Genomic DNA, 24,562 nt, shown 5'->3' with positions numbered 1-24,562 from the left:
TCATTGTATGTGCATACGTGTACACAGAATAGTTCGAAATGGAGAGCATGGTACCTTAACAAAACAATGAAAAGCAACTATCACAATACAACATCATTAAACACTCTAGGGTACCTTATATTAAATGGAAAATGTAGCACCTAGAGCTTGTTCATCTTTTATACTATGTTTGTATGTAAGTATAATATTCCTGTTGTTGTCCTTCCTCTCTGACAACTAACATCTGCATCTTGGATAGGCCCCTAACTGTACATGGGCCCTTTGCACATACCCAGAAATCCCATCAATCCACCCCAGCAGAGAGGTAAAGAAGAGAGGGCAGGCAGGGTGAAGTGGGTGGAAACAAGTGTCTGGGGAGATTTGTGACAGAAAGATAGCAGCAAGAGTGAAAGGGGAGGTTTAAAAGATGGTAGAGAGACCTCTTGAATGGCAGAGTTGAAGATGCCAAGATTTTCATTGGGAATACCACAGTCAACGTTCATGGTGTGGTGGTTGGCATGACAGACGATGGTAGAGATAGGATGAGGTGGAGGCAGATAATTTGCTGTGGCAACCCCTAAAGGGAACAGCAAGAAAAATAAGATTTAAAGGATAATTTTATTTTAGTCTATAGAAGGTGAGCCTGTCTAATGCCATACTTATCACCAAAAGGTCACAGTCTTTATTGAGTTTGCTGAAAATACTGGAAACTGTTCCACAAAGAAAATTAAGTGACACGTATATGTGTGTCATAATCGGATTTTTAAAAATTCGAAAATTGTCATATACAGCTCAAAGTAGTTATGCCAGTCTACTGAAACCCAAAAAGAATAACTGAAATAACAGTGAAGTAAATTAGAATGTTGGAGTAAAGAATGAGTATAAGGACAAGCTTAAGTTTCCTTTTACCCTTATAGTATTTAATTAGCAAAAGATATGGAAATATAATATATTTCTTAACCAGCAGAGAAAAGTCTGGTGGGGAGGGAGGAACTAAGAGTGCGCAGGCGGAACCACAGTGTGGAGGGCGGCAAAGAGGAGGGAAATTTAAAAAGCCCGGACTGTCTCTTGGTGACAGGACAGCTGGAGTCAGTTAGCTGGTGTCTTACAAGTCATTTTAACTTATAAAAGTAGCCTCGGATCGTTAAAGACAGACGCATGATTAGTTTGGAAGCACTCATCATTTGCTGTAGGGCAAAATGGAGACGTACCACGATCAGGTAACGTCCGTAAATCAGCCGTTAGCAGCAGGTGTGGCTAACGCGTTAGCGCTGTCTTGTTTACTTTCGCCAAGTTGCCACTTAACCATCTTTTTGGTTTGTTTTACGGGTATCTACCTAAAGGAGCCAATGGTCCATGCAGTGGGTGGTGTTTGTAAATACATTATGTTTGCTGTTGTGGAGCTTTTAGGACTACAAACGGCCTCCTTGTTGCAGAAAGCTGGCTGTACTGGGGTACAGTTGCGTAATCGATTAACGCTTGTTGATTCGGTTACTGTTTACTTTGTGTGGCAAGTGCATGGAAATTGCACCGAAAACAGAAAGTTTTTATCAGTATTTACTGTTTACTAAACAAATATATGGATGAGGAAAAGCGAAAAACCACAGAGACGGTTCATGGTGAAGGGGGAACGGGGTCGTGGGCGCAGCAGCCTAAGCAGATGAGCCCACATCTCCTCATCAGCTCATCTAGGCCTGAGAGCACCGAGATATTCCCAAGGCAGCTGAGAGATGTCCCCCAGGGCATCCTTTTAACTTTCAGTAGGACATGCGTGGAAAACCTCTCCCAGAAGGCATTCTGAACCACCTAAGCTGTCTCATTTCGATGTGGATGAGGCTCTATTCTGAGTACCTCCTGATCTTTTGGTCACTATCCAGAGCTCGTGACCATAGGTAAGGGTGGGGATGTAGATTGACTGGTAAATCAATAGCTTTGTTTTTATGTTCAGCTCTCACTTTACCACAATGGACCGGTGATGCAGACACTGCATCAATCAGTCTTAACAAGACCTCAGGATACTTGAACTTCTCCGCTTGGGATAGCAACTCGTCTCTATAATAATCTATAATACTCATTTTTAGAATGAAGTCAAGTCTTAACCTATGATGTTGAAGGCAGTCACCTGTTGTCACTTTCATTTGTAGCAAAGCAATGGTTTATCCTTCCTAATCAAACAGATTAATTTCCCTGAAGTGTGAAGTGTAACTAACTTTGTGTTATACTATGTTGATCATGTATTCCCTGTTTTTGAGCTGTGCACTTTAGGAATAATGTTGTAATTTAAAATGAAACTATTACCATTAGCACACTGTTGCAAAATTGCAATATTTCTGCAAACTGCACATCCAAACCAGTTTTAGTAAGAAGAAAATTATTTCTCTTTTTTCACAGTGCGGTAATCAGGAGCTGATTTTAGTCTCTGCATTTCAAATTTATTCTCAAGGTTCAAAATTGTTAAAAATCTGACTCATATACACTTACATTTTTTGTCTATAATTTTACAAACTTGGCATTTTATTGATAATGAAAATATTCATTTGTTTCCAAAACAACCTCCTCTTGTTGTGTATAGATTTTAGACTCACCTTCCAAGAACAGTTACATTGGAAGCTACTACCAGCCACCAGACAGGATAGTGAAACCTTCACGAGAGCCGGAGCCCCATGCACACTCTTCTATCAGCATGGGCACACACATGGCCAGCAGCTCAGTTTCCCAGAGGAGACCAAATATTGATAGCAAAGGTATGACGCATTCATTATCATGAGCTATTTGTCTCTTACAGTGGAAGTTTTTGTTTTTGTTTAGTTTTTTGAGGGGGGAGGGGGCAGACTGCTTTCTTTTACAGTTACCTAGTATGTCTTTGTATTGTTGTTTACTCTTCATCAGCCGTGGTTGATGCACTGAAGACCCTTCAGGAGAAAATTAGGCGGCTGGAGCTGGAAAGGACGCAAGCAGAGAAGAGCTACCAGCAGTTTTCCCATGATGCTCAAAAGCATCCACAAGTTACAACATTGTACAGTCAGACAGCAGCCAGCCTGCCTGGGACGGATAACTCTGCCAGGAGAGGTAAGCGACAAAGAATAGAAAGCAACAAGGAAACAGGGTACTGTGGGTCACTATGATCTGGCAACTCCATTTAACTGATTGATTAGTTTGTTCTCTGCTTTATAATGACAGAACTGGACTCAAAACTGCAGTCTGCAGAAGCTCGCTGTAAGGTTCTCGAGAAGCAGCTGGACTACATGAGGAAAATGGTTGAAAATGCCAAAAAGGAGAGGAGCGCTCTAATGGAAAATCAGGTAGCTCAGAATACTACGAATCAAAAAGTCATTTGAAAGTAGATCCCAGCTATAAGCATGATCATCACCTATTTGTTTCTCACATTTCTGGATGTAAGTAACATAAAAAACCACATATTCCCCCTGCCACTTTTACTCCCCTCAAGGCTTCTCTGCAGAGCGAGCAAAAGAGCAGCTCAAACAGCCAAATTCAGCGAGAGAAGCTGGAAAAACTCGAGTCAGAGTGTCTCAAACTGAGCAGAACCCAAACTCTGGCAGAGGTAACCTAAGGTTTCCCAATGCTGCTTATCTCTAATTCATTAGTCAGAATGCTTATCGCCAAAAGTTCATTATTTCAGGGTGTGTCGCTGTGATAAATTTTCAGATGAAGCTTTCCATCCTGGAGCAGAAACTGCTGAAAGAAGAGCACGAGCGTAAACTCGTGCAGGAGAAGGCAGAGGAGGTTAGTCAGTTTTTGGATTGCACTTGTTAAGAAACAAGTAAATGCTAACTAGAGACACAACTTTTTTTTTAAATTGCCCACGCCACAACTTTCAGCACATATTCAACAATAAAGCTGCTGATTGGCAAATTTGACTAAATACTCTTAAGAAGCATTGATTTGCTGTTACTACTGCAGCTGCAACGAGAGTTTGATGTCAGCCTTCGACCATCTCTGCCAACTTCTGAAGAGACAAAGCCAAAGAAGAAAACAAAAAAGAGCATAAGGGTACTTTTCTGACCGATATAAAAATTAATTTTAGGCATTTATTTAAGGAGATTTCTTTGGATGTAGAGGTGATGAGAGCTGTCTTCTTCCTCAGAAAACCTCTAAACCTGCCGAACTGCTACCAAAGAGCCCGATGCACAAGAAAATGCCCTTTGTTGCAGGAACAGTAAGTCACTTATAATTTTCTGCACTTCTTTTTTTGTTGTTTGTTCTTACTTTGATTCTTTTCATTCCCGTCTCTAGTCGACGAGCCCAAGCCATTCGGTTCATGCCAACGTGCAAAGTATCCTTCACATGATGAAGCACCACCAGCCACAGCTGTGCCAGCGAGTGAGTGCACACCACAGGTCTGGCTGCGGAGTGAAGAAAAACCTCCAAAAGGACTTTTCTTCATCTTCCTCTGATTCATCAGAGAAGCCTAACAGGCTGCCCGTCGACCCATCGCTAAGCTCACTTGCCGACCTGCTCCTGGCTCTGCAGGACGAGCTGGGACAGATGAGCTTGTGAGTAGTGCCAACCAGTGAGCTGCATTAGGAATGAAGGCGTATTTAACATAATTTAAGTTCTTTATTCAGAGTTTTTTGGACATATTAGTGAACCTTTTATTAAAGTCGTTTTATATTTGTCACCTTTGTCAGTGAGCATCAGGAGTTGGTGCGTCAGATCGATGGAGCTCAAAATCCGGAGCAGAGGCAGGACCTCCAGAGAGAATTGGAGCTGCTGGTCACCAGGATGGAGGATAAAGGATCTCAGATCACCAAGCTCCGCAAACACCAGAGGATGGTATGTGACCTATAAGTTGGTACAACTTAAAGGGGATAGATTTGTAACAATTTTCGGTAACACAATGAGAAACTGGATCTGATGCATTGAAAATAATCATCTAATCATCTTTTAAAGTGCTTTAAAACAGCAGTAAGCATTCACCATTGACAGCCCACCAATTGTCAATGGTGAATGCCTATATCAAGCAAAATTTCAAATAATGAATTCCATGTCTGTAAAAGTCAGTTCTTCCATGGTGTAGTGGTTAACATGTGCACGTTACATGCAAAAGATGTCTGGTTCAAAACCAGGAGGGGAGACAGATTTCTGGGAAGTTGCATTTGGGAAAGGCATCCAGGGTAAAAATCTGTGCCAAATCAAATATGCGCATCCATCCTCTGTGGTCACTGCTTGTGAGAGTAAGAGCCAAAAGTTGAAGCAGAGTCCAGTAATAAAAAAAAAAAAAGTGCAAATTAATTTGATATTTTTAGAAAAGTATTTTTATGTATTTAAAGCAGTTTTTTAGCTGCATGTCGTTAAGTGGAGCTGGTATTACCTCACTGAAGAATTTACACACTTCTCCTGTTATTTCTGACATTTTAATAAACAGAAGAGAAATGTATGCTTGAATAAATTAAAGTCTACTTATAAACAAATGGTCAAAAACAATCCTGTCGTTTTCAACAGAGGATGGATCGACTTGTAATAGCAGCTTATTGCAGTGTATAATTGTGCTGAACAGATCCAAATGTGTGATGTTTTCTGCTCCCTCCACAGATCCAAAAACTGGCCCAGTGCCGATCATCTCCTGAGGAGCACACAGCCAAAAGGCTGAGTGGGATCAAGCCACCTGCTCCTTCTCCCGTTAAGACTGAAAAGAAGGGAAGGACAGATAGGACTACTCAAAAAAACCTGCAGCTTCTCAGAGAGACACAGAAGTTCAGAAACAGCCTCAAACAGGACGACCTCTCCTGGGAAACGTGATTTTTCTCAGTGAGACCTTCGGCGTGCAGACCTGGATGTTACAGCTGGATGATGTGTGGGGTTTTTTGTTTGTTTGTTTGTTTGTTTGTTTTTTCTCTGCTCTTCAGACGACCTCTGGACATTTTTAGTAACAAATTGGAGAGGAAATAAGGCATTCTACACAGTGCTTATTAAATAAAGTATTGCACATACACTGTCCTTCATAGGGTGTAGTTTGTGAACCATGATCTTAACCCAATTTAAAAGTAATGTTAATGAGTCATGTGCCATAAGGAGCTAATGAGCTGGATTAACTTTTATGTAATCATAGTTGTTTATTTTTAATAAAGGCTATTGTTTCTACACATTGCAGATTTATTTTTCTTCCACATTTATGTTTGTCACTGTTTATGTACAACCACTAGATGGCACTGCGGAGCCTGTTCTATATTTAAATCAGAAGCTTTTCACCTTTGGCAAGTCGTGCTATTGGATGGATAAATGAACTCTAACTTTGTAATGTTGCTGGCAGCACCAGTCTCCCCACTGCGTATAATCGAGAGGGATCAAATGCACCCCGAACAGCAGCAGGTCGAACAGCTGAATAAATGGAGCCCTGACCACAGATCAAACGGATGTGGGTTTTTAGTTGTATGCATGTAGGAGAAACCCATTTTTTTGTTGCCACACACTGTTTTTTTTTTTTTTCCTTTGCACAGCTGAAACAGCTCTGTTCTCCAGTGCTTGCTGGTCAGATGACATGGCAAATTTGCTGCATGCCTTTTGCACACACACATGTGCTGTTTATTTGAGTCAGCCACTTATAATGGGGAAAATAACCACATGTGAAGCTGCCTCATAACATTCCTCAACTTATCTCCTCGTTATCGGGCCTTAGTCAACATTTTTTGCTATTCTGTCATCAAGTTTAATACACGAATAGAAGTTCTGATCTACTCTAAAGTAACTTTAGATGTGTAATGCAGTCACATGGATCTGAAATGAGCACATTTTCAAGACTTTTTTTTTCAAGAGATACCTGCTTTTGTTTATTACTGCATTCATTTCATTATGTCACTAACATTGCTCGGTCTTGGTATTCTTGGCATGCTGCAGAGTTCACTGCATGGTTAAACAATGCACTGAGCTTGTGTTTGCAAGAGAGGAGAGACTACACCTAATGCATTGTTTCTCTGTCCTCCCATATTAGATTACACAGCATGACTGGACACAACAATCAGGTTAGCTAGAGACCCAACCCATGTCCACTTATGCAGCAGCTCCACCCACTCTCCTGACCCTGCAACTTTGATACCTTGTGACTACACAACCCTTCTTTGTCTGATTAGCAGTTGCTCCAACTGCAGTATTTTCTTAAAATTTTAGAGAGGAAAAATCCAAAAGTAGTATCTCCCAGTGTGTGGGGGGATTTTCCACGTTCTAGTAAAAGGCCCAGAGATGTTCCTGATAGAGCAACACAGTGTTTGCCCCTGAAAAGAGTAAGTATAGGGCTGCTGATTTTGCTTTTAACTGACCAAAACCATTATCGCGTTGGCTGTGGAACAGCCTCTCTGCCAGGGCCGCTGGAAAAATAACAATCTGCTCGACAAAAATAAACACACAGCTTCTTCGAGAGCGTAGACTGTCGGACCGTGAGTCTTGAGTGTGCACATGCTCACTGATTGTCTTCAGAGCTTCGGTTTTTACCACATAAGCAAAACTTTCCTATGACCCGAGAAACTGTGCGCCCTGGTGGGTGGTGGTGTGAAACATTGGTTTTTATTCACAGGTTATGGTACGTGACATACAGTACACTTTGTACCTGCTGCTTTTTCAAAGGTTTGTAGCTGCTTGTGAAACACAAACAGTCAATGTTAGAAATGATAAAAATAGTTAACACAGTCATTAAGCAAGTGTTAGTCAGTCTTTATACTTTATGACATACTGGGTTATTTTTGGAGACTTTGAGAAAGGTTACCTCAGCTTTGTGTTGTATATACGTTCAAAGACAGTGTGACAGTGAGCTGCAAGAGTGTAAAACTAATTACACACAGGTCTATGGAAATTTTTTTTTTTTTTTGCATGTTTTTCACAGCTTTAATTTTCAGATCAAACTAGTTTTAATGTTAAACAAAGACAGCCTGGGTGAATACAAAGTGCAGTTTTTAAATGATGATTTCATTTATTAAAGAAAGAAAAATGGTCCAAACCTACTTGGCTGTGTAAAAATTATTAAAGAAAATGTTATTGCCCCTAAACCTAATAACTGGTGCCACTCTTGGCAACAAGGACTGCAATCAAACAGTTATAATAACTAGAAATGAGTCTTTTACATCACTCCTCTTTGCAGGATTGTTTCATTTAATTAAGCCACACTGAAGGGTTTTCAAGCACTAACTGCCCTTTTAAGGTCATGCAACAGCATCTGAACTGGACTAGGCCAAAGTCTTCATTTTGTTTTTCTTAAGCCATTCAGTGGTGGACTTGCTGGTGTGTTTTGGATCATTGTCTTGCTGCAGAACCCAAGTGTAGCTGAACTTCAGGGCATGAACTCATAGTTGAACATCATCCTTCAGGATTTTCTGGTAGAGAGCAGAATCATGGTTCCATCAATGGCAGCAAGTCGTCCTGAAGCAGCACAGCAGCCAGACCATCACACTACCACCACCATATTAGACTGGTGCTATGATGCTCTTTTTAAGAAATGCTGTGTTAGTTTTATGCAGATGTAACGGGACTCAAACCTTTCAAAAGCTTCAGCATTTGTCCCAAATCAATTGAGGATCATCTGTTTTTTTGGCAAATGTCACATGACCCTTTGTGTTCTTTTTGGTCAGCAGTGGTTTTCTACTTGGGCTCTCCCATGGATGCCATGTTTGCCGGTCAGTTTCATACTGTTGAATAATGAATAATGTTAGAACTGCGCAAATGAGGTCTGCAATTCTTTAGATGTTCTTCTGGGTTCTTTTCTGACTTCCTTGGATGAGTCAGTGATGCGGTCTTGGACTAATTTTGGTAGACCGATCACTCTTGAGAAGGTTCACCACTGTTTTAAATTTTCTCCATTTGTGGATAATGGCTCCACTGGAGTCTGCTTCTCCTGTCTGTATACAGTCCACAGTGATTTTCTAACTAACTTTTTAAGGGTTGACCTTGAGCTGCTTCACTGAAGAGGTTTTTAGTGTCTTGAAGAAGTGAAAGAATGAACTTTATGCACATTTTGTTTTTGCTTTCTTATCCATATAATCACTTTATGACCCATCAGCCTCACAGTAGGTCATGAGCCCCTGATACACAAGGAAATGAAAATTGAGAGCAGGGATTGGGCAGGGTGGATTGGAGTGGATCCTGTATGGGCAATACAAAGAAAGCATGTGTGTCAGTGAGTGTACTTTTTCCACTAGACTCTTAAGTAAACAGAGAGCAACACACCTAAAGGAGCAGGTGAAGCTGGTCGAAAGTTGGAACAGTTTCTCAGACAAACAAATTAAAAATTTTATGGTTCCAGATTATTTGTAACATTTTGGGGTATGTGCTCAATCACCTCGCTTAAAGTCTGAAAATAGAAAACTGCCGTAACAGCGTAACTCTCAGTTTCTCAAAACAGAAACAAGCTGAATGCTGAAATTCAATATGCACACGCTCAGTAAAGATCTTTATCCACCCATGGAAAACAAGCAGGATTAATTCACCTTAGCAGAAGCTTTAAACAGAAACCAATGTGTTCAGACTGTTAGATGTTGACAGAAAGTCTTGATACTGTTATAAGCAAAGTTATTGTGTTCGTCATTTTGCATCTACTGTCAATTTAAAGAGACCCACACAAACCAAAGACCTGATTAAATATACAGCATATATACTGAAATAAGGCTCGTGCTTCCGTTATGCTCACTTCTAAAGTCAACAATTAACATTCAGGGTTGGGAGAACTGACAAGGAAGTTTTTCCTTCCTATTCTCACCAAGTGCTCGCTCAACAGCGCCCGATTGTTGAGGTTTTCTCTGTATCATTGTTGGGTCTTGGTGCTATAAATAAAACTAGTATGCGTTTCATATATCAAATTAGGTTTTTGGGTTTCGTTTTTGTTTTCTTTAAATATAAATGGTCGTGACAGCTGCTCCCTTATTCACCAGCTGTCTACATGTTTGATTTAGCAACCTCAAAAGGGGATTTGGGTCTACTCCTGGGCTCAAATCAAGGATCTTTGACTTGTCAATGTGGAAACCCATACAATATGGAGTCACTCCATGAACTATGAAAGAAAATGTAAAATATATTGATAATTTTGCCATTAGTGTAGAATTTCTGCATAAATTATTTGCATTTATGCTCGCTTCCTCTTTATCAGGACAATCTGTCCTTCTGAATTTGAGCCAGTATTACTTATACTCACACAGAAACTGATACACCACCTTTTAAATGGCTTTTCAACTGTAACCATGGTGACAAGCGCTCTACAAGACCTGCCCAGGTATCGTCTTTCCACTGATGTAAATGACGAGTTCCCAAGCAAATGTTACGCTGCAGTGATTCATTTTACAATATTCAAACTTTATTGGTTTAACATTGTGAAATTAAAAGGCAACACTAGGAAACGAGGCAAAAAAAACCAAAAGAAACCCCCAAAACAAAACAAAGTTTAAGAGGAAGTGGGAGAAAAGAAGGGCACAAAATAAGCACAAAACTTTTTAGGAGGCATTCTGGCACCTGCAGGAGTCTACATATGGCTATGTGAGAGGGGAAAGCCCAAAGGTTGTACCTACAAGACTGATGGCCTTTAACAAAAACAAACAAAAGCATTAAACCCACAAGAGAAAGGAGGAAAAAAATAAAATAAAACATACACATCTCTCTCTCTGAGCAGAACACTGATATGAGAGAACTCCGCAACCAAACGAGTTTGGATTTTGAATTTGAAATCTTACAAAAGACAGAAAGCAAGGTCATCTGATACAGCAATTGCAAATTAGAACCAAAGTGGAGTCACCATGTGACCATTTGCAGCGTGGAGGAAGTGTGACTTTACAACGCTAGAGGTTTGTGGCTGTGGTTGCAACTTTACTGGTGAATTTTATCTCTATATGCAGCTGAGAGGCTGTCCAGGCCACATGCGTGCTTTATTAAGCTGAAACGTAAAGGATTCAAATCACTAAAGCAGCACCTTTGATTCTGCTGTATACTTAAAATGCTGCTTCAATGGCATCGCTTGAAAGAATGGAACACAGTCAACCTCTCCCTTCCGCCCCACCATGCTTATCACTACTCATTTGATCAAGAAGTTAAGGCCGATTGTGACATAAACAGACATTTAAGCAGAATACGACACAGAAAACCACTTCACAGGGGCCTGAAAGTGCTGAGTCCCATCGTTACTTAATACATGTGGCATATCATTTTGCAATACAACTTTATATATCTATAGATATATCTATGAAATCAACTGAATAAGGCACTTTTCCTTAAAAAGGTGCAGGGACTGCGTAGGTATCTTGTAGAAGTTGCAGAGTAAACACAATGGAGATCAGTTATCCATGGATATCAACATTTGATGGTTTGTAAGGAACGCAGCGACCACGCTGAACAGAGTTTCACAGCAGCCCACTCAGCAGCTGGGAATGAACTCAAATGTTTCTTTTAAATTGGCCGAAGGGACTCCACGTACAGAGAGTGAACGAAGGGGTGCAGCTAAGGCAAAAAACTCTGCAGCCTACCTGCCACACATGGGTCTTTGGGCTGTAGCCTAATGCCATCAGGTGACTGTAGGTTTTAAAGGCGTGTTAATGGTGAGCAGCAGAAAACGTGTAATCCAGAAATCACGTAAGCAAAAAAAAAAAAAAACCCCCAAACCAAATCAAACAATAAGAAGAAAAACATTTCCACTGAATGTCTTAAAAAACAAGCTGATCATTCATTCATTATCTAGTAATATTTCAGGACGAATATTTATACAAGCATTTTTTTTCTATTTTTTTTTTTGGCTAAACCATGAAAACATTTACAAAAGCAAAGATAGAAAACAAAGCTCGTCAGTGCAACGCTCAATTTCCATGCCTAAACTGAGAACTTTGGCTTGATGCACACTGATTCAAGGCATTCTTTCAACTAGCATATGGGCCAATCACAAATAATCAAGTGTGTGTGTGTGTGTGTGTGTGTGTGTGTGTGTGTGGGGGGGGGGGGGGGGGGGTGTTTTGTTTTTTTAAAGTATACTGAAATCCCTAAGACCATATGCAAAGGAAGGAAAAAACAACTCCAAGCATCCAGCATGCAAGAGGGGAAAAAGGCATTTAAAGAAAACATTCCTGACACTGGCAAGCAACTACAAGAAAAAAACAAAACAAAAACAACAACAACAACTACTCAGGAAAAAAACAACAACAAAAAACAAAACAAAAACAACAACAACACAGGATGTGGCTATGTACAAGAGAAATAAGAAAATAATCACAGTTAGCAGCAAGCTAATCAGAGGAATCGGCACAAGCTTTAAGCACAGCCACCAAGCTGTTTCTTCATTCACAATCCTCTCACTTAACATGGCAAAAATCCAAAATCAAGAGGTGCGATGCTCATTTGACAAAAACAACAAAACAGTCCAACATTTACCCCTATTCACTCTCTCTGATTCTCAAGTTTTTAAACACGCCCAATATTCTCCCCATTTCTTCACTCAGATTTACAACACCACTCTAAAACCCCCCTCCCTGGTTGAACTTGGAAAACATGAATTGCGAGCTTTTAGAGGGTAAATTAGATGCTAGAGTACCTTTAAGTACTTTCTACAAAGTTACCACTGAAGTAACTGTGGGTTTCATGCACTGAATATCTGTTTAACTTACAGTGGACCCCCCCACCCCCCAAAAAAAGACCCAGGCCCTCCTGTTATCACCATCTACTGTATTCACCAACATTAAAGGCTCTTCAGTCCAGCTGCAATACGATGGTTCTCACGGCGATACAGTTCTCTCTCTCTTATAAACTAATAAACACTCACCCCTCCTTCTCTTTAAGTCATATAGGACATTAAAGGCACTTCACTGCTTTCACTGTCTACATCAAGAAATGTACTTACTATAAAAAAAAAACAAACAAAAAAAACAAAACAAACAACAACCCAAAACTTCCCCATTCTCGTTTTTAACAAATATTCTACCATCATTAATTTTTGATCCTTTCAATTACTCCACAGAATAGAACAGCCAGCTCCATGTTGGCAACCCGTGCATGGACAATTTGACACCGGTTAAGATCAGGAAGTTTGGGAGATTAATGGCTGGGAAATGAGCTCGATACATGATTTATTGCACTGAGCTGCCCCGCCGGCAGTTGGTGTTTTAACATCTTGAATATTAGGATGGAAAGGTAGGATTCAGCAGGAGAAAACACACAGCACTCCTAAATGTTACTGGAGACACCCATCAATAAATAAGCCTGTTTTTTTGTTTTATCCACGACATTGGATGATTTGGTTCTGCTTTTATCCCCTTTTAAAAAAAAAAAAAAAAAAAAAAGAAGAAGAATCCCCGCCTCTTTTACATCATCTATGAACAAATATACATAATACAGCTGCACAGAGGGGAGGAAACCACAATTTAACAGGGCAAAAGCAAAACTGAATCATCAAAGTCGTCGTGTTAAAGAGCAGTTGTGATCTCAAACAGTGTTTCCAAATCAACGTGACCTCTGTAGCTGTACGACTCCTGAGCCGCTTTGTATACATGGATAATTCTTTTAACTCTTATGTGGCCTATTTAACTGACGAAGGTATGAGAAGGAAGGCTGTAAATAACACAACCCCCCTTCCTTTCAGATTCACTGGGAAATGGTCTTTGCAGAAATGAGTAACTGCATGATGGAGGTGGGAGCAGCTACCAGATGATGTAATCCATATGCTCAAGGCCTGAATGCCTCGTCACTGAGGATCTGTTTGGCTGTTGATTTATCACACATACGGGCATGCGTGGGTTCCTCTATAGTGACTACAACAGCAGCACTAAGGGAGGCTAGAATCACAAGTGCCACAAAGATGATTGATTACAAAATTAACCTGCTTGAAAACACTGTTTGAGACCACATGGATGAGTGTGTGCTGATCAGGGAGCTTTCTCTGAAAGGGTCTAGTTGGCGAGGATAGGTCAAGTGCGAACTTTTCAAAGGGTGTGGTAGTTGCGGTCCTTGGACTTGCAGAATTTGTAGAGGAAGAAGATGACGGCTTGCAGCCCCAGGACCAGCACTATCCCACCGATGAAGCTTGCGGCATCAAAGGTCGAGTTCTTGTGAGGGGCGGTTGTCGGGCTGACTGTTGTGACAGTTACAGCTGAGATGAAAGTTCAGAAATCGGTTACTGATGTTTCTGTACATTACAAGACAGACGTAAAAATCGTATAGTTTCTGAGACTTACTTGAAGAAGTACTCGAGGAGTTTGAGTGTGTCGTTGGTGGATTGGGGGTAGCAGTAGGAGTAGTAGTAATGGTTCCATTCTCTGTAGTAGAATCACAGTAATTACCCATCTATTAGCCTCAAAACAAGCAGGTTATATCACAAGTTTCAGTTTGTAATCCTTAAGATTTAAATTTCTGGTCACTGGTCCTGATTTAACACTATAGCTACACTTTGATTAGCTAGAGTGTAAACACTGGATAAGCAGCTTTTCTTTCCTAGAAGATGGCAAAAAAGAGACGAGAAGGGGCAAGGAAATAGCACGTATTTCAAAATCCCATGGATCTGATGGGGTGTTTGGTTAGTGCACTGAGAGATATAATTATTTTATTTATATCATATTATATTATATTACAAGATGTGGTAAAGAAAATGCTAAAGAAATAATAAATGATACCAGCAATCACCAGCTGCCATTAAAGACAAACTGATTTTAGTTTTCAGTTTGTGCCTGCACTGTAGGAATGACCTTGTTGTTTTTGTATCAGTCATAGGCTTGAACTGAGCAATTCATGCGTCAGCTGACACAGTTTAAATGTTGACTCCGCTTATTCAGCACACACCAACAACGTTAATAGTTTGGATGCACTGAAATCTGATTTCATGCTTCATATGATGCAAGTTCTTTTCTAAACAACAACAACAGAAGCAGAGGGCAGTGAAGTTAGCTAGGAATTGGAGGTATGGTGCCTGTAATTTAAGCAGACCTGAAAATAGACTGATCCACACACCGAGCAGCTCCCGCAACAGGAATTTATCTGCTCTGTATGATGTTTTCCTCAAGCGTCTTGAGTCTTAAAGAGGATTTAAAAATTCAATTCTGTGTTTTTTTGTTTTTTTATTTTTCGCTAGAAATCTGATCAATAGCCTTGTGTTCAGAATCAACCATGCTACTGCACAACGGGATGTGCTTGTCTGTTTGATTGTACCCTGTAACTCTGATCTAACTTTTCACCTAAGGCTTCATTCACACAGGCCAAGAGACCCACTGGCAACCACTGATCGCAATGGAAAAAAAACGAATATTCTTCCATCAGTTAACATGGTTGCGGCCAGTTGCTGTGAAATCAACTGTAACCCTGCAGGTCTAAAGACCTGTCAGTGGCCCCAGTAGTCACTGGTTGCTAGTGAAACGTTTGCACTCTGCAACCACTTGGCAAGTGATTGCTGAAGGTTCTTACATGAATCTCGCTGCAATTTTCACTGTGTTATTTCAAATTTCACTAAAACCTAACTACAAATATAGATGAGAAAGTATATCGCAAGTGTTTGCAGACAAGTCAGCATTATCAATACAAACTATAGGAAAGGCCAACCCAATCAATAGGTTTTGAGTCCAGCGCTCTCTTCAAGATGGATCTGAAAATGTGACATCAAGGGTCTACGTGCCACAGATTGGCTAGTTAGTTGTGTCACTTGATGAATCATGAGAGTCTCCTTTACAAAAATCACAACTGCCATTTTTGAAAACCGGCAACAAGGGAAATGGAAAATTAAAAAATTTACACAACAATTCCCAAGTCTGACAAAAAGCCAGTTTGTACTTCATTGTAATGGGTAAGGAGTCGAGTTGATCCACGTAGGTATTAATGGAAAGCGGTTGTTAGTTGTCGCAATAAAAGCCACTAGTTGGAAAACACAGCAGCATTAGGTATCGAAATCCATGAAACTCTTAAGTATTACAACTTTAAGAGATCACATTTTTATTAATGAGACCACTTCAACATTAGCACAGACTAGGGCTGGGCCATATCATACCGTTCACAGTAATACCGGTATAATTTTGAGCAACGATAGAAAAATGAAATATCGCAATAGAATATGGGTAAAACGCGCATGCGCAGTGCCTTTGTTTTCATACACATACGTCGGAAAAAGCATGGCGGTGAAAGCAAAAAGCTGAATGAAACGGATGAACCAGAATTGGTTTGTAAAACTGCTGCAACTTCAGTGGTGTGGAATTGGTTTGGCTTTCGTCCGTCAGACACACAACAAAGCACTATTTTTGGTAGAGCATGCTAGCGGGCCGTCGTTATTACCATGTTTTTTGGAAAATACGGCGCACTTAAAATCCATCCTTTGATTTTTCTGAAAATCGACGGTGCCCCTTATAATCCAATGGGCCTTATGTATGAATTCTGGTTGTGTTTACTGACCGCGAAACGATTTTATGTGCTACACGGCGCTCGAAAATCTGTCAAATGTTTTAGTATGACTTTGCTAAGCTACAAACCCGCACCGCTTGATGGATTGTCGGAGCATTACAGCTATCGTAGTCAGGAGCCTGGTGGAGTGATACGTACTGTGCTTCAACATAATATGTTGTGTGTGTGTGTGTGTGTGTGTGTGTGTGTGTGTGTGTGTGTGTGTATAACCTCTTTTTAGGTTTTGTGGATATTATACATGGTTATGCTGAGGATATGTCGGCCAATTTCCACTGGAAATGCCTTTTGGTTAAACTGTCAGCAAGGAATTTGCACTGTTACATTTTTATATAACTTTAATGCACATAAAACAGCTGCTTGTTTAAGTGAAAATACATTGATGGGGGTTTTTTTTTGCACTAATAAAGTTGTGGAGTTGTAAAGTATTTTGTCTAGTGTGAGTTATATCGTCAGTTATATCGTTATCGCAAATTTTCAAATGTATATCGTGATAAATATTTTTGGTCATATCGCCCTGCTCTAGCACAGACAACAGGAGGGAAAAGCTGAGGATTTCAGGGAATGGTTACCTGTGGTGTTGCTGTTAGAGGTGGTGGGAACAACAGTAGTATGGGGGGTTGTAGGATTGGGCGTACTCACAGAGCCTGAAAATGGACAGGGAACCAGCACCAAAAGAGGAGGTAAAGAGGAAAGCAAGATAAACCACTTAAACAACAAAGACATGTCACAACAGTCTACAACAGCATTTTTTTTAATGTTACAAACACAAACAAATAGGAAAAACAGGAAAAGACTCAGACACTCAGACTGACCATTAATCAACACCTTAGTTAGTGAGACAAACAGAATCTCTTAGAGCCCAAAACATCATGTTAAAAAACACGTAAAATGTTAATTTACACTCTGGTGTGTAGAATAACAGTTTACTTTTAAACCTACCGGAGCAGCTGGCGTTGATGCAGGAGTCATTTCCTTTTAGAGTCCCATTGTAACAGCCAAAAATTGCTGAAAGACAGAAAAGCATGATATTTTAAATGACTGGTTTATGATTTATATTAATTACATTTGCACAAGCAGTTAAACTAGTGTCAGCAACGGTTAATTACTGAAGTTACGCTCATACAGATTACAGAAAGCAGCCACAAGCAATAAAAACACACTCTGTGTACTCTAAAATAATATTCGATCTAAAAGAAAAGAAGCATATGTGCTAAGATGACGCTTCAAATGACGATCTCATTTATACAAACAGCGATTTGATCTGCAGTGAAGCAGTTCTAATTCCTTATCTCCCCCAGAGCGGTTGCTCACACAGCCCCACATCCTGCAGTCATGGTGTCTTTTTATGTTCTGCTCCGCCATCATTACACTTCCGTTTCATTTACTTTAAAGCTGAGCATGTCTCACACTAGTTTGTTTTATTTTTACTTATTTATTTCAGATAATTGGATACCTTCTCAGGGATCACAGAAGTATTCAGATTCTTTAGTTAACTATGCGTAAAAACCCAGCTATCCAAAATAAAGCAAAACAGATATGTAAAGAAAAATCTTTATCACCTGTTGTCTCCAAGTATTTCACCACCACTTATTTAAACTGAAGGTCATGAGGGCTTGAGCCTATCCCAGCTGTCACAGGATGACAGGCAGGGTACCTATTACAGTGCCAACACAGAGAGACCGATGACCATTCACACTCAGGGCAGTTTGAAATCACCTCTTAACCCAATAAGTATCTTGAAACAGTGAAAGGACGCCGAGTTATCTGGAGGAAACCCACACAGGCACAGTTTATAATCTAAATATGGTGGAATGCCCGATATTTCAACAGGAAACAGTTAAAATGTTTTTGTTATTTATCCTATAACTGTGTAATACATTCATACCACATGGATCGGGAATTCTCTTTCATCAATGTTGGTGCGGTCTGAATTCCTCCACCTGCCCACGAGCTTGTGAACCCAGCATCCAAATAACTGTGGAAGCTGAGGGGGAGGGTAATCTGGACCCCCCCCCCCTGCACCACTTAATAGACAGGCAGTGGAGCACCTTCTCTAACATGGCAGCCTTGTTTTTTGTTTTCCTTTTTTTTAATTTATTGTGGTTCTTTATTTAATTTCACTTTGTTTCCTACTTCATTCTTTGTGTAATTTTTGCTTCGTGAAACCATTTTGCATTCTCATATCATACAGTTCATTTTCCAACTTGTAGTTTTCACTTAATGTTTTGGTTGCAGTAACTTGGGAATTTGCCACTTTTTGGGATAAACAAACCCCACAAATAGAAATAAAGAAAGGCAAATTAATTATAAGAAGCAATTTCATCTTTGGCTTGTTGAGGTTTAATCTCTTGCGTATGCGTTTTAAGTCACCTTTAAGTAACCTGTAACTAAAGTGGACTTCAGCCCCAAAAACTTCCAGACATTTCTTGCAGAGCTGCATGCAAGTACCTGAATACTCGACTAAATCGGATGAGACATACAGTCAAAGTCCATGTAATGTCTGATTGTGCCCGTGGAAGACTACAGATGGTAATCGCCATCAGAATTCACAGCTAGTGAGTGGATATCATGTTTTTTTCCTCCTACTTGCTCTACTCGGACAGCATCTCTCGCCTTAACCAGTCGAAGCCTTTCCATTAGTGAGAATATGTATGAGGTGGATTATTTCCTTTTGTGTGCAATTCCCCGCCTTAATTCTTCAAACATTGTTGGAGGGTAATTTGTGAAAACAGTTTAAGGCTGTCAAAAACGTGGAGACACAAGTTTCCCCCTCAAATATAAAGTAGAGTCATTGAGTTATATTCCCTCATCGTTTTCAGCTAAGGTGACTTCACCTCTGTTTTCCAGCCTGTTGGCTTTGGTCATCTAGTTGTATGACATTTTAGCAAATAATCTCATTACTTATTAACCACGACAGAAGGGGACTTTGCCCTTCCATGAAGTCTTTCCAGACCCAAATACTGACAAGAAGTTAAGCTGCAGGATTCACTGCTTTACAGACTTCATTAACAGGAGCAAATTGAAATTCCACAAATTCAGTCAATTTGTGAGAGTTTCTCCACTGCTCAGCCTGTGTCACAGTGACGTAACAATGAGTCACTCCTGTCAGCAGCACCGTGTGACTATACATTCTGTCCACACCCAGCTTCACAGTGCAAGTTTCACTGCTGCTGTTCAGCATGAACCACGTTTTACTAAAAGCTTTTGAAACGATTCTGCAAGGATCAATTGGCAAAAATTATTAATTGATGGTGTCCAATTAAACTCCTGAAGTGTATGATGTGTTCCAGCTGAATGATTGGTCTACTTGAAGGCTATTTTTTTTGCAGGAATGTTAAAATGCTGGCTGTTGCATCTCAAATGTAAGAAATGCAATGTTTTTCATTCTGAAACATGACCGTAAATAAAAAATTCAAATTAAAATACAAAGAGTAACTCGATCATGAGGAGCAGTTTTCACCCCTTTCAGATATGTTAAATACAATAAAGTCTAATCTGCAAGGGGGAGGGAAAAAAAACACTATATACATCCCTATTATTAAAAAAATCTTACTTAAAATCATTTTAATTGTGCATTTATTCCATGAATATCAGTGACAAAGCCAGGAGTCGCAAACACACGGCTTACTGTCCCATCTCCAGTGACTCTAAGGCTCTGCTGTACCTCAATTGTGGTGACTAGCATGGATGTATAAACATAAATGCTTAGACCTCCTGAAAACGTAAATAAATAGCGAAGTGAATCAGCTTGCTTTTACTAACAACACTGCTCTCTTTATTCTATGCTCCATGTGCTACTGAATATTCCTTTTTTGTTTACTATAAATACAGTTCAAGCCAGTAGGCTGCTATTTATTTATGTATTCAATATTCTAGCTCTATTATTGAACAATGACATACTAAATCATAAATGGTCCACTGCATAATGGTCACATGTGGTAAAAGATTTAAATTACACCTATTAATAATGTTCATAAGGTTAATTTATACTTAAAAGGCTCTGTTACTATTAAGAAAAAATAAGCTATATCAAAAGCTGAAGGTAAAAACGCAAGTTAAGCATACCAACAATATAAAAAACAGACTAAATAAATAAGTACTTATTTGAGTCTGGCTCTTGATAGCAAAGGTTGCTGACCCCTGAGCCAAGCAGGGCTTTCATTTATCAGGAAATCTTACAGGACATAAAAACAGTTACTGAGTAACAGCAGGCACGCACTTTGCTGTCACTTGTCTACAGGACATTGATTCCTAACACAGTCTTTAAAGGAAATATCTTTTCACCGTCAGGACTCTGTTACAATAAGCTGCAGTAACATCTGGTGATGGGATAAGCCATCAATTACCCTTGAGCTCGTCTTTTTGTGAAATCGCTCTCGCATTGGTTTATGAGCATATGGAGACATTACCATCCTGAATACAGGAACATCATAAAAGGGGACGGTTTCCATTCACTGCGCTGCACCTGGTGCTGTAAAACGTCATCATACACCACCTTTTCTTGTTACACTATAATCCAGAGCAGCCAAGCCCAATGACCCTCACCAGGTGGCTGCCCATAAATTAAAGACAAATCAACTTTTAACAGCAGGCGAGTCTGAAGCGGTTTACTGAAAGCATCTTTGTCTGAACAAAGTCAAAAATGACTCAGTAGCTGTATTTTCCACTCCACAAAGGGCTTATTTTGTGGTCTTGTGTATCAAGTTGTGCATTTTGCGCCTTGGACACAAGCGACTACCAAGCAGCTACTGAATTATAATAACTGGTTTGACAAGCTTATGATGCAATGTTTCAGCATAGCGTGTGTCACTGTGCTGCTCAAATGATTGTTGGCGTATTTGGTAGTTCGCTGCCACAACACACAAATGTGCAGCTCTTCCCTGTTTTTACGCACATCCTGCTACCTTAGGCTGGAAACTTAAATGACTCATTACCTTACCAACTGTGATTTTCAAGAAGCCCACGAGCAAGTAAATTCGAAATTATTTGCCCGCCTTGTATTTCACACCTTGTGTGTGACCAGACCCTGCAGGCAACGTATGCTGAACCACGAAGGAAGAGCATTTTTCCCCCCTCCTTCCTTTCACTCTCAAATAGGTCAGAGAGATGTTATCTCACAGCCAGCTGTGAAAGGTAGGACACGCTCTCAGCCTTTTTCCAAAATGGTGCCATTATCATCACCACCCGGTAACGTCCACAAATTGATGTCAGTGAAAGTAAGTCGCACAGGGCCTCAAGCATACCACAGAAAATAGCCTCATCTCAACCTGCACTTAAAAGGCACTACAGAGCGTGCGTCCACACATGTAAACTTTCAAGCTTTTAAATACCACGCATCAGGGAAATGACGCTGAAGACCTGTTTATACAAAATCCCTAAACCAAAGATAAATCTAGTTATGACAGTGTAGGAGGCGGTTACTCGCTACATCAGTGTGGTTATGCTGCATTTCACAAAAGCCGACTTGGACGTGTCCAGAGCTGACCTTTCCGGTTTTTGCTTAGTTCACTTCGAAGAGCTGATTCATTCACGACTGTGTGAGAGGTTTAGCTGTAGGCTTACACCAGGACTTTATAATGCAGCAGGCTTGAGAGCTGTTACAAAAGGCCAAGTAGACAAAACATGACTCAAGAGTTCTTATCTTATTTGGATAGATAGGGGGAAAAACTGCTATCACAAATATTTGTGAAATAAAACTAAAAATTACTAGAAACCTAACAAGGCTATCTTAATATATTTTCTGAAGATTCTGGGCTTTTGGCGTCTGTGACTTGTGAGTTTTCCTCTCCATCCGTGCGTAAATTGTAAACCCTGGCATATGTCTCCTTTGGGAAACCTACCAATCCAGTCCTCTGAAAAGAGGCACCTAACCGCCATCTCACCTCTCCTGTTTAACCACCCAACAAATCTTCAGGCAGTGTGCATCATCGTTTCCCTTTCAGAGACAAAGCAGGAGGGGGTGTGGGATCAACTAATCTGAATACAGCTTCTCATCAGTAACGCTGTCAAACAGGTCAGCTCCCATGAGAGGTAAAGCGCAGGCACCTGTCTTATTAAATTTAACTGTTGCCATTTCGCTTCAGTGGCCCAACCTGTGATACAGTTGAGATTACAAAGAGTTCTTTAACCGAGCCTAAAGGCAGAAGATTTCCAGGCTGAGATCACCAGATACTTTTGTCTCAAACTTGAGGCTTAAATTATAATGAAGAGAGCTTATCTTTTATCCAATCTCCACACTCTTTCCTGCACTTCTGCCATTATCCGCTCCTTCCTTCAGTTCCTCTGCACAAGGATATTGCAGGCTTCCTGCCACACATCCCCTCACTTCCTCTCCCGATCATCATCTTCACAAATCACCAGAGACCTGTGCTGTGTCTCCTTCCATAGACACTGCACAAATATATAACAAGGTTCTCAAGGGTGATACAGTTAATATCCCCCTGGTGGGCCTCCACCACTCATGAGGATTAAAGAAGTAGCGTGCTTTAACCCAAAAATGACAGAAGTTTAATTGTATAATTTAACTCCTATCTGCTGACTCAATTTGTGCAACAGACCTTTTATTTTTAGAAAACAAGATCACAATACCTTGATCTCTGCTTTGCCCATAAAACCTGTAACCTTATTTCCTGGTAAGAGTGTGAAAAAAAAAAACAACTAAAAACAAAACACACCAAACCACAGGGGGAGGATGTAGTGAGTGAAAAGCCGTTACTTAGCCAGGAAATTATTTGTCATGTAGTTTTAGTCATGGCAGACCCTTGTAACTGAATAACGCATATTTCACATCACAGCCAGCACACTTCCAAATTAGGGCAGCATATTTCCTAACTGCTGTGCAAAAGAGTATAAATCAGGGACACGTCAGAGCAGGTTTGACTTTATGACAATAGAAAAAAAAGCAGCACAGAAATGAAGGGAATCGAAACCCCAACCAGAACTGAAAATAAATCTAAATGCCCCAAGGGAGAAAAAAAGCCCCTTATTAATCCCCCACAATCAATTTAATATAACAGTAGCAGAGCATTGCTCCAAACTTGGCTTGCATCCATAATTTACTTCCCAAAACCAGCCTGTTCAGATCCACTGGCACCAGCTGGGGATACCACATTAAGCTGCTGCTTGGGCTTTAGGGAAACAGGGATGAGATCATTGCTTTCTATACTGGGAATTATGCAACCAATAAACCCCAAGGCTTCTGGACATACAAACCTTTACTCTCATGCTTCAAAAATACAAGACAGGTACTCACATGAGCAATTACCCCAGTGGCATTCAGCGACTTCCACACATTTATCACATGAAGTTTGCTCGGAACATCCATCTGCAAAGAAATCAGATTTTAGTTATGGTTATTTGTCATTTAAAGTAACTTCCAATAGTTTCCCTGTAGATCACCAGAAGGTGGCCAATTTACACATTTAAATCCTTTAAGCACAGATCATCAAAGCAAGCTGGTAAAAAGATCTTAAAATGTGGCTAAACTAACCCGTTTATATTTCATAACAACCCAGTCAGATGGATATGACAGTTTGGCTTAAAGCGAGTGTCACAATTCCTCTCAGAGGTCGCACCATGACACAAATAATCCCACTATAACGAGCTCAAAAACAAACGCTAGCTAGTCCTCGAGTCCTAAGTGGCCAGCGTGGACATAAAGATGACAAGCTGCTAGAAGGAAATAAGGTGGGGTGGTATTTTATTTTTACGTAAAGCGGGACATTTTTTTTTTTAAATAATAGGAGGTGACCGAAAATGGAGCCAAACGGGCAGGGAGATATATCTGTTTCCCGGGGGTGGATATCCGGCTAAAGAGCGGGGTTGTAGCTAGCTACTAGCTCGGCGACGAGAGGTCGAGAAAACTTACCTGAGTCTGCCGCGACCGCCGCGCCAATCAGAGCCAGAGCCACCGCGAAAAACACCACCTTCACGTACATGACTGCGGACAACTTATTGCTGAGCCTGCTTCAACAGGGGTGGAGAGGGGGTAAACGTATCTTGAGAGAAGCGTCGAGAACGAGACTCGGGAGATTTCACAGCTACCCCTCTGTGTTGCGTTTCGTGCCGCCGCTGTTCCTGCTGCTGCTCGCTAGCTTCAACACTTCCTACTTGACAGGTCATGTGGCAGCTCCTAGGGAGGGGTGAGAAAAATCAAGAAATGGGTCGGCAGTACGTCAACAACAGGGAAGGGAGGAGGGTGTCTTAAAGCGAGGAAGAGACTGCACTTCTGATTGGCTGA

The 24,562-nt window shown here is 40.5% G+C and overlaps 2 protein-coding genes across 4 annotated transcripts; one reads left to right on the top strand and one right to left on the bottom strand.

Annotated features, from left to right (window-relative positions):
* The first annotated feature begins 959 nt into the window (after positions 1-959).
* Positions 960-6,094, top strand: cep57l1 (centrosomal protein 57, like 1). Of its 2 annotated transcripts, none has more exons than XM_085246396.1 (11): positions 960-1,199; positions 2,552-2,723; positions 2,869-3,048; positions 3,160-3,281; positions 3,428-3,541; positions 3,646-3,723; positions 3,901-3,990; positions 4,085-4,156; positions 4,234-4,493; positions 4,629-4,773; positions 5,533-6,094. In XM_085246396.1, exons 1-11 carry the CDS (start codon positions 1,179-1,181, stop codon positions 5,737-5,739), a joined length of 1,461 nt encoding a protein of 486 aa, XP_085102522.1. In that variant the 5' UTR covers positions 960-1,178; the 3' UTR covers positions 5,740-6,094. The 2 variants fall into 2 exon arrangements, with proteins under 2 accessions (XP_085102522.1, XP_085102523.1); XM_085246397.1 differs by lacking the exon at positions 960-1,199 and adding an exon at positions 1,231-1,871.
* A 4,154-nt stretch (positions 6,095-10,248) lies between these two features.
* Positions 10,249-24,539, bottom strand: cd164 (CD164 molecule, sialomucin). Of its 2 annotated transcripts, XM_085246960.1 has the most exons (6): positions 24,191-24,518; positions 23,576-23,647; positions 17,263-17,328; positions 16,893-16,967; positions 14,121-14,201; positions 10,249-14,035 (listed from the first exon to the last, which is right to left on the bottom strand). In XM_085246960.1, the coding sequence occupies exons 1-6, from the start codon at positions 24,258-24,260 to the stop codon at positions 13,869-13,871; spliced, it is 531 nt and encodes a 176-aa protein (XP_085103086.1). In that variant the 5' UTR covers positions 24,261-24,518; the 3' UTR covers positions 10,249-13,868. The 2 variants fall into 2 exon arrangements, with proteins under 2 accessions (XP_085103086.1, XP_085103087.1); XM_085246961.1 differs by lacking the exon at positions 16,893-16,967 and having other exon boundaries at positions 24,191-24,539.
* Between the last annotated feature and the right edge of the window lie 23 nt (positions 24,540-24,562).

Source organism: Mchenga conophoros, linkage group LG15 (assembly GCF_057382185.1).
Source record: "Mchenga conophoros isolate Kocher_MC1m ecotype Shallow Benthic linkage group LG15, M_conophoros_male_GT1.1, whole genome shotgun sequence".
In the NCBI taxonomy this organism is placed as follows: domain Eukaryota; kingdom Metazoa; phylum Chordata; class Actinopteri; order Cichliformes; family Cichlidae; genus Mchenga; species Mchenga conophoros.
The sequence above is the reverse complement of the archived record's forward strand: the minus strand, read 5'-3'. Positions and strand labels throughout refer to the sequence as shown.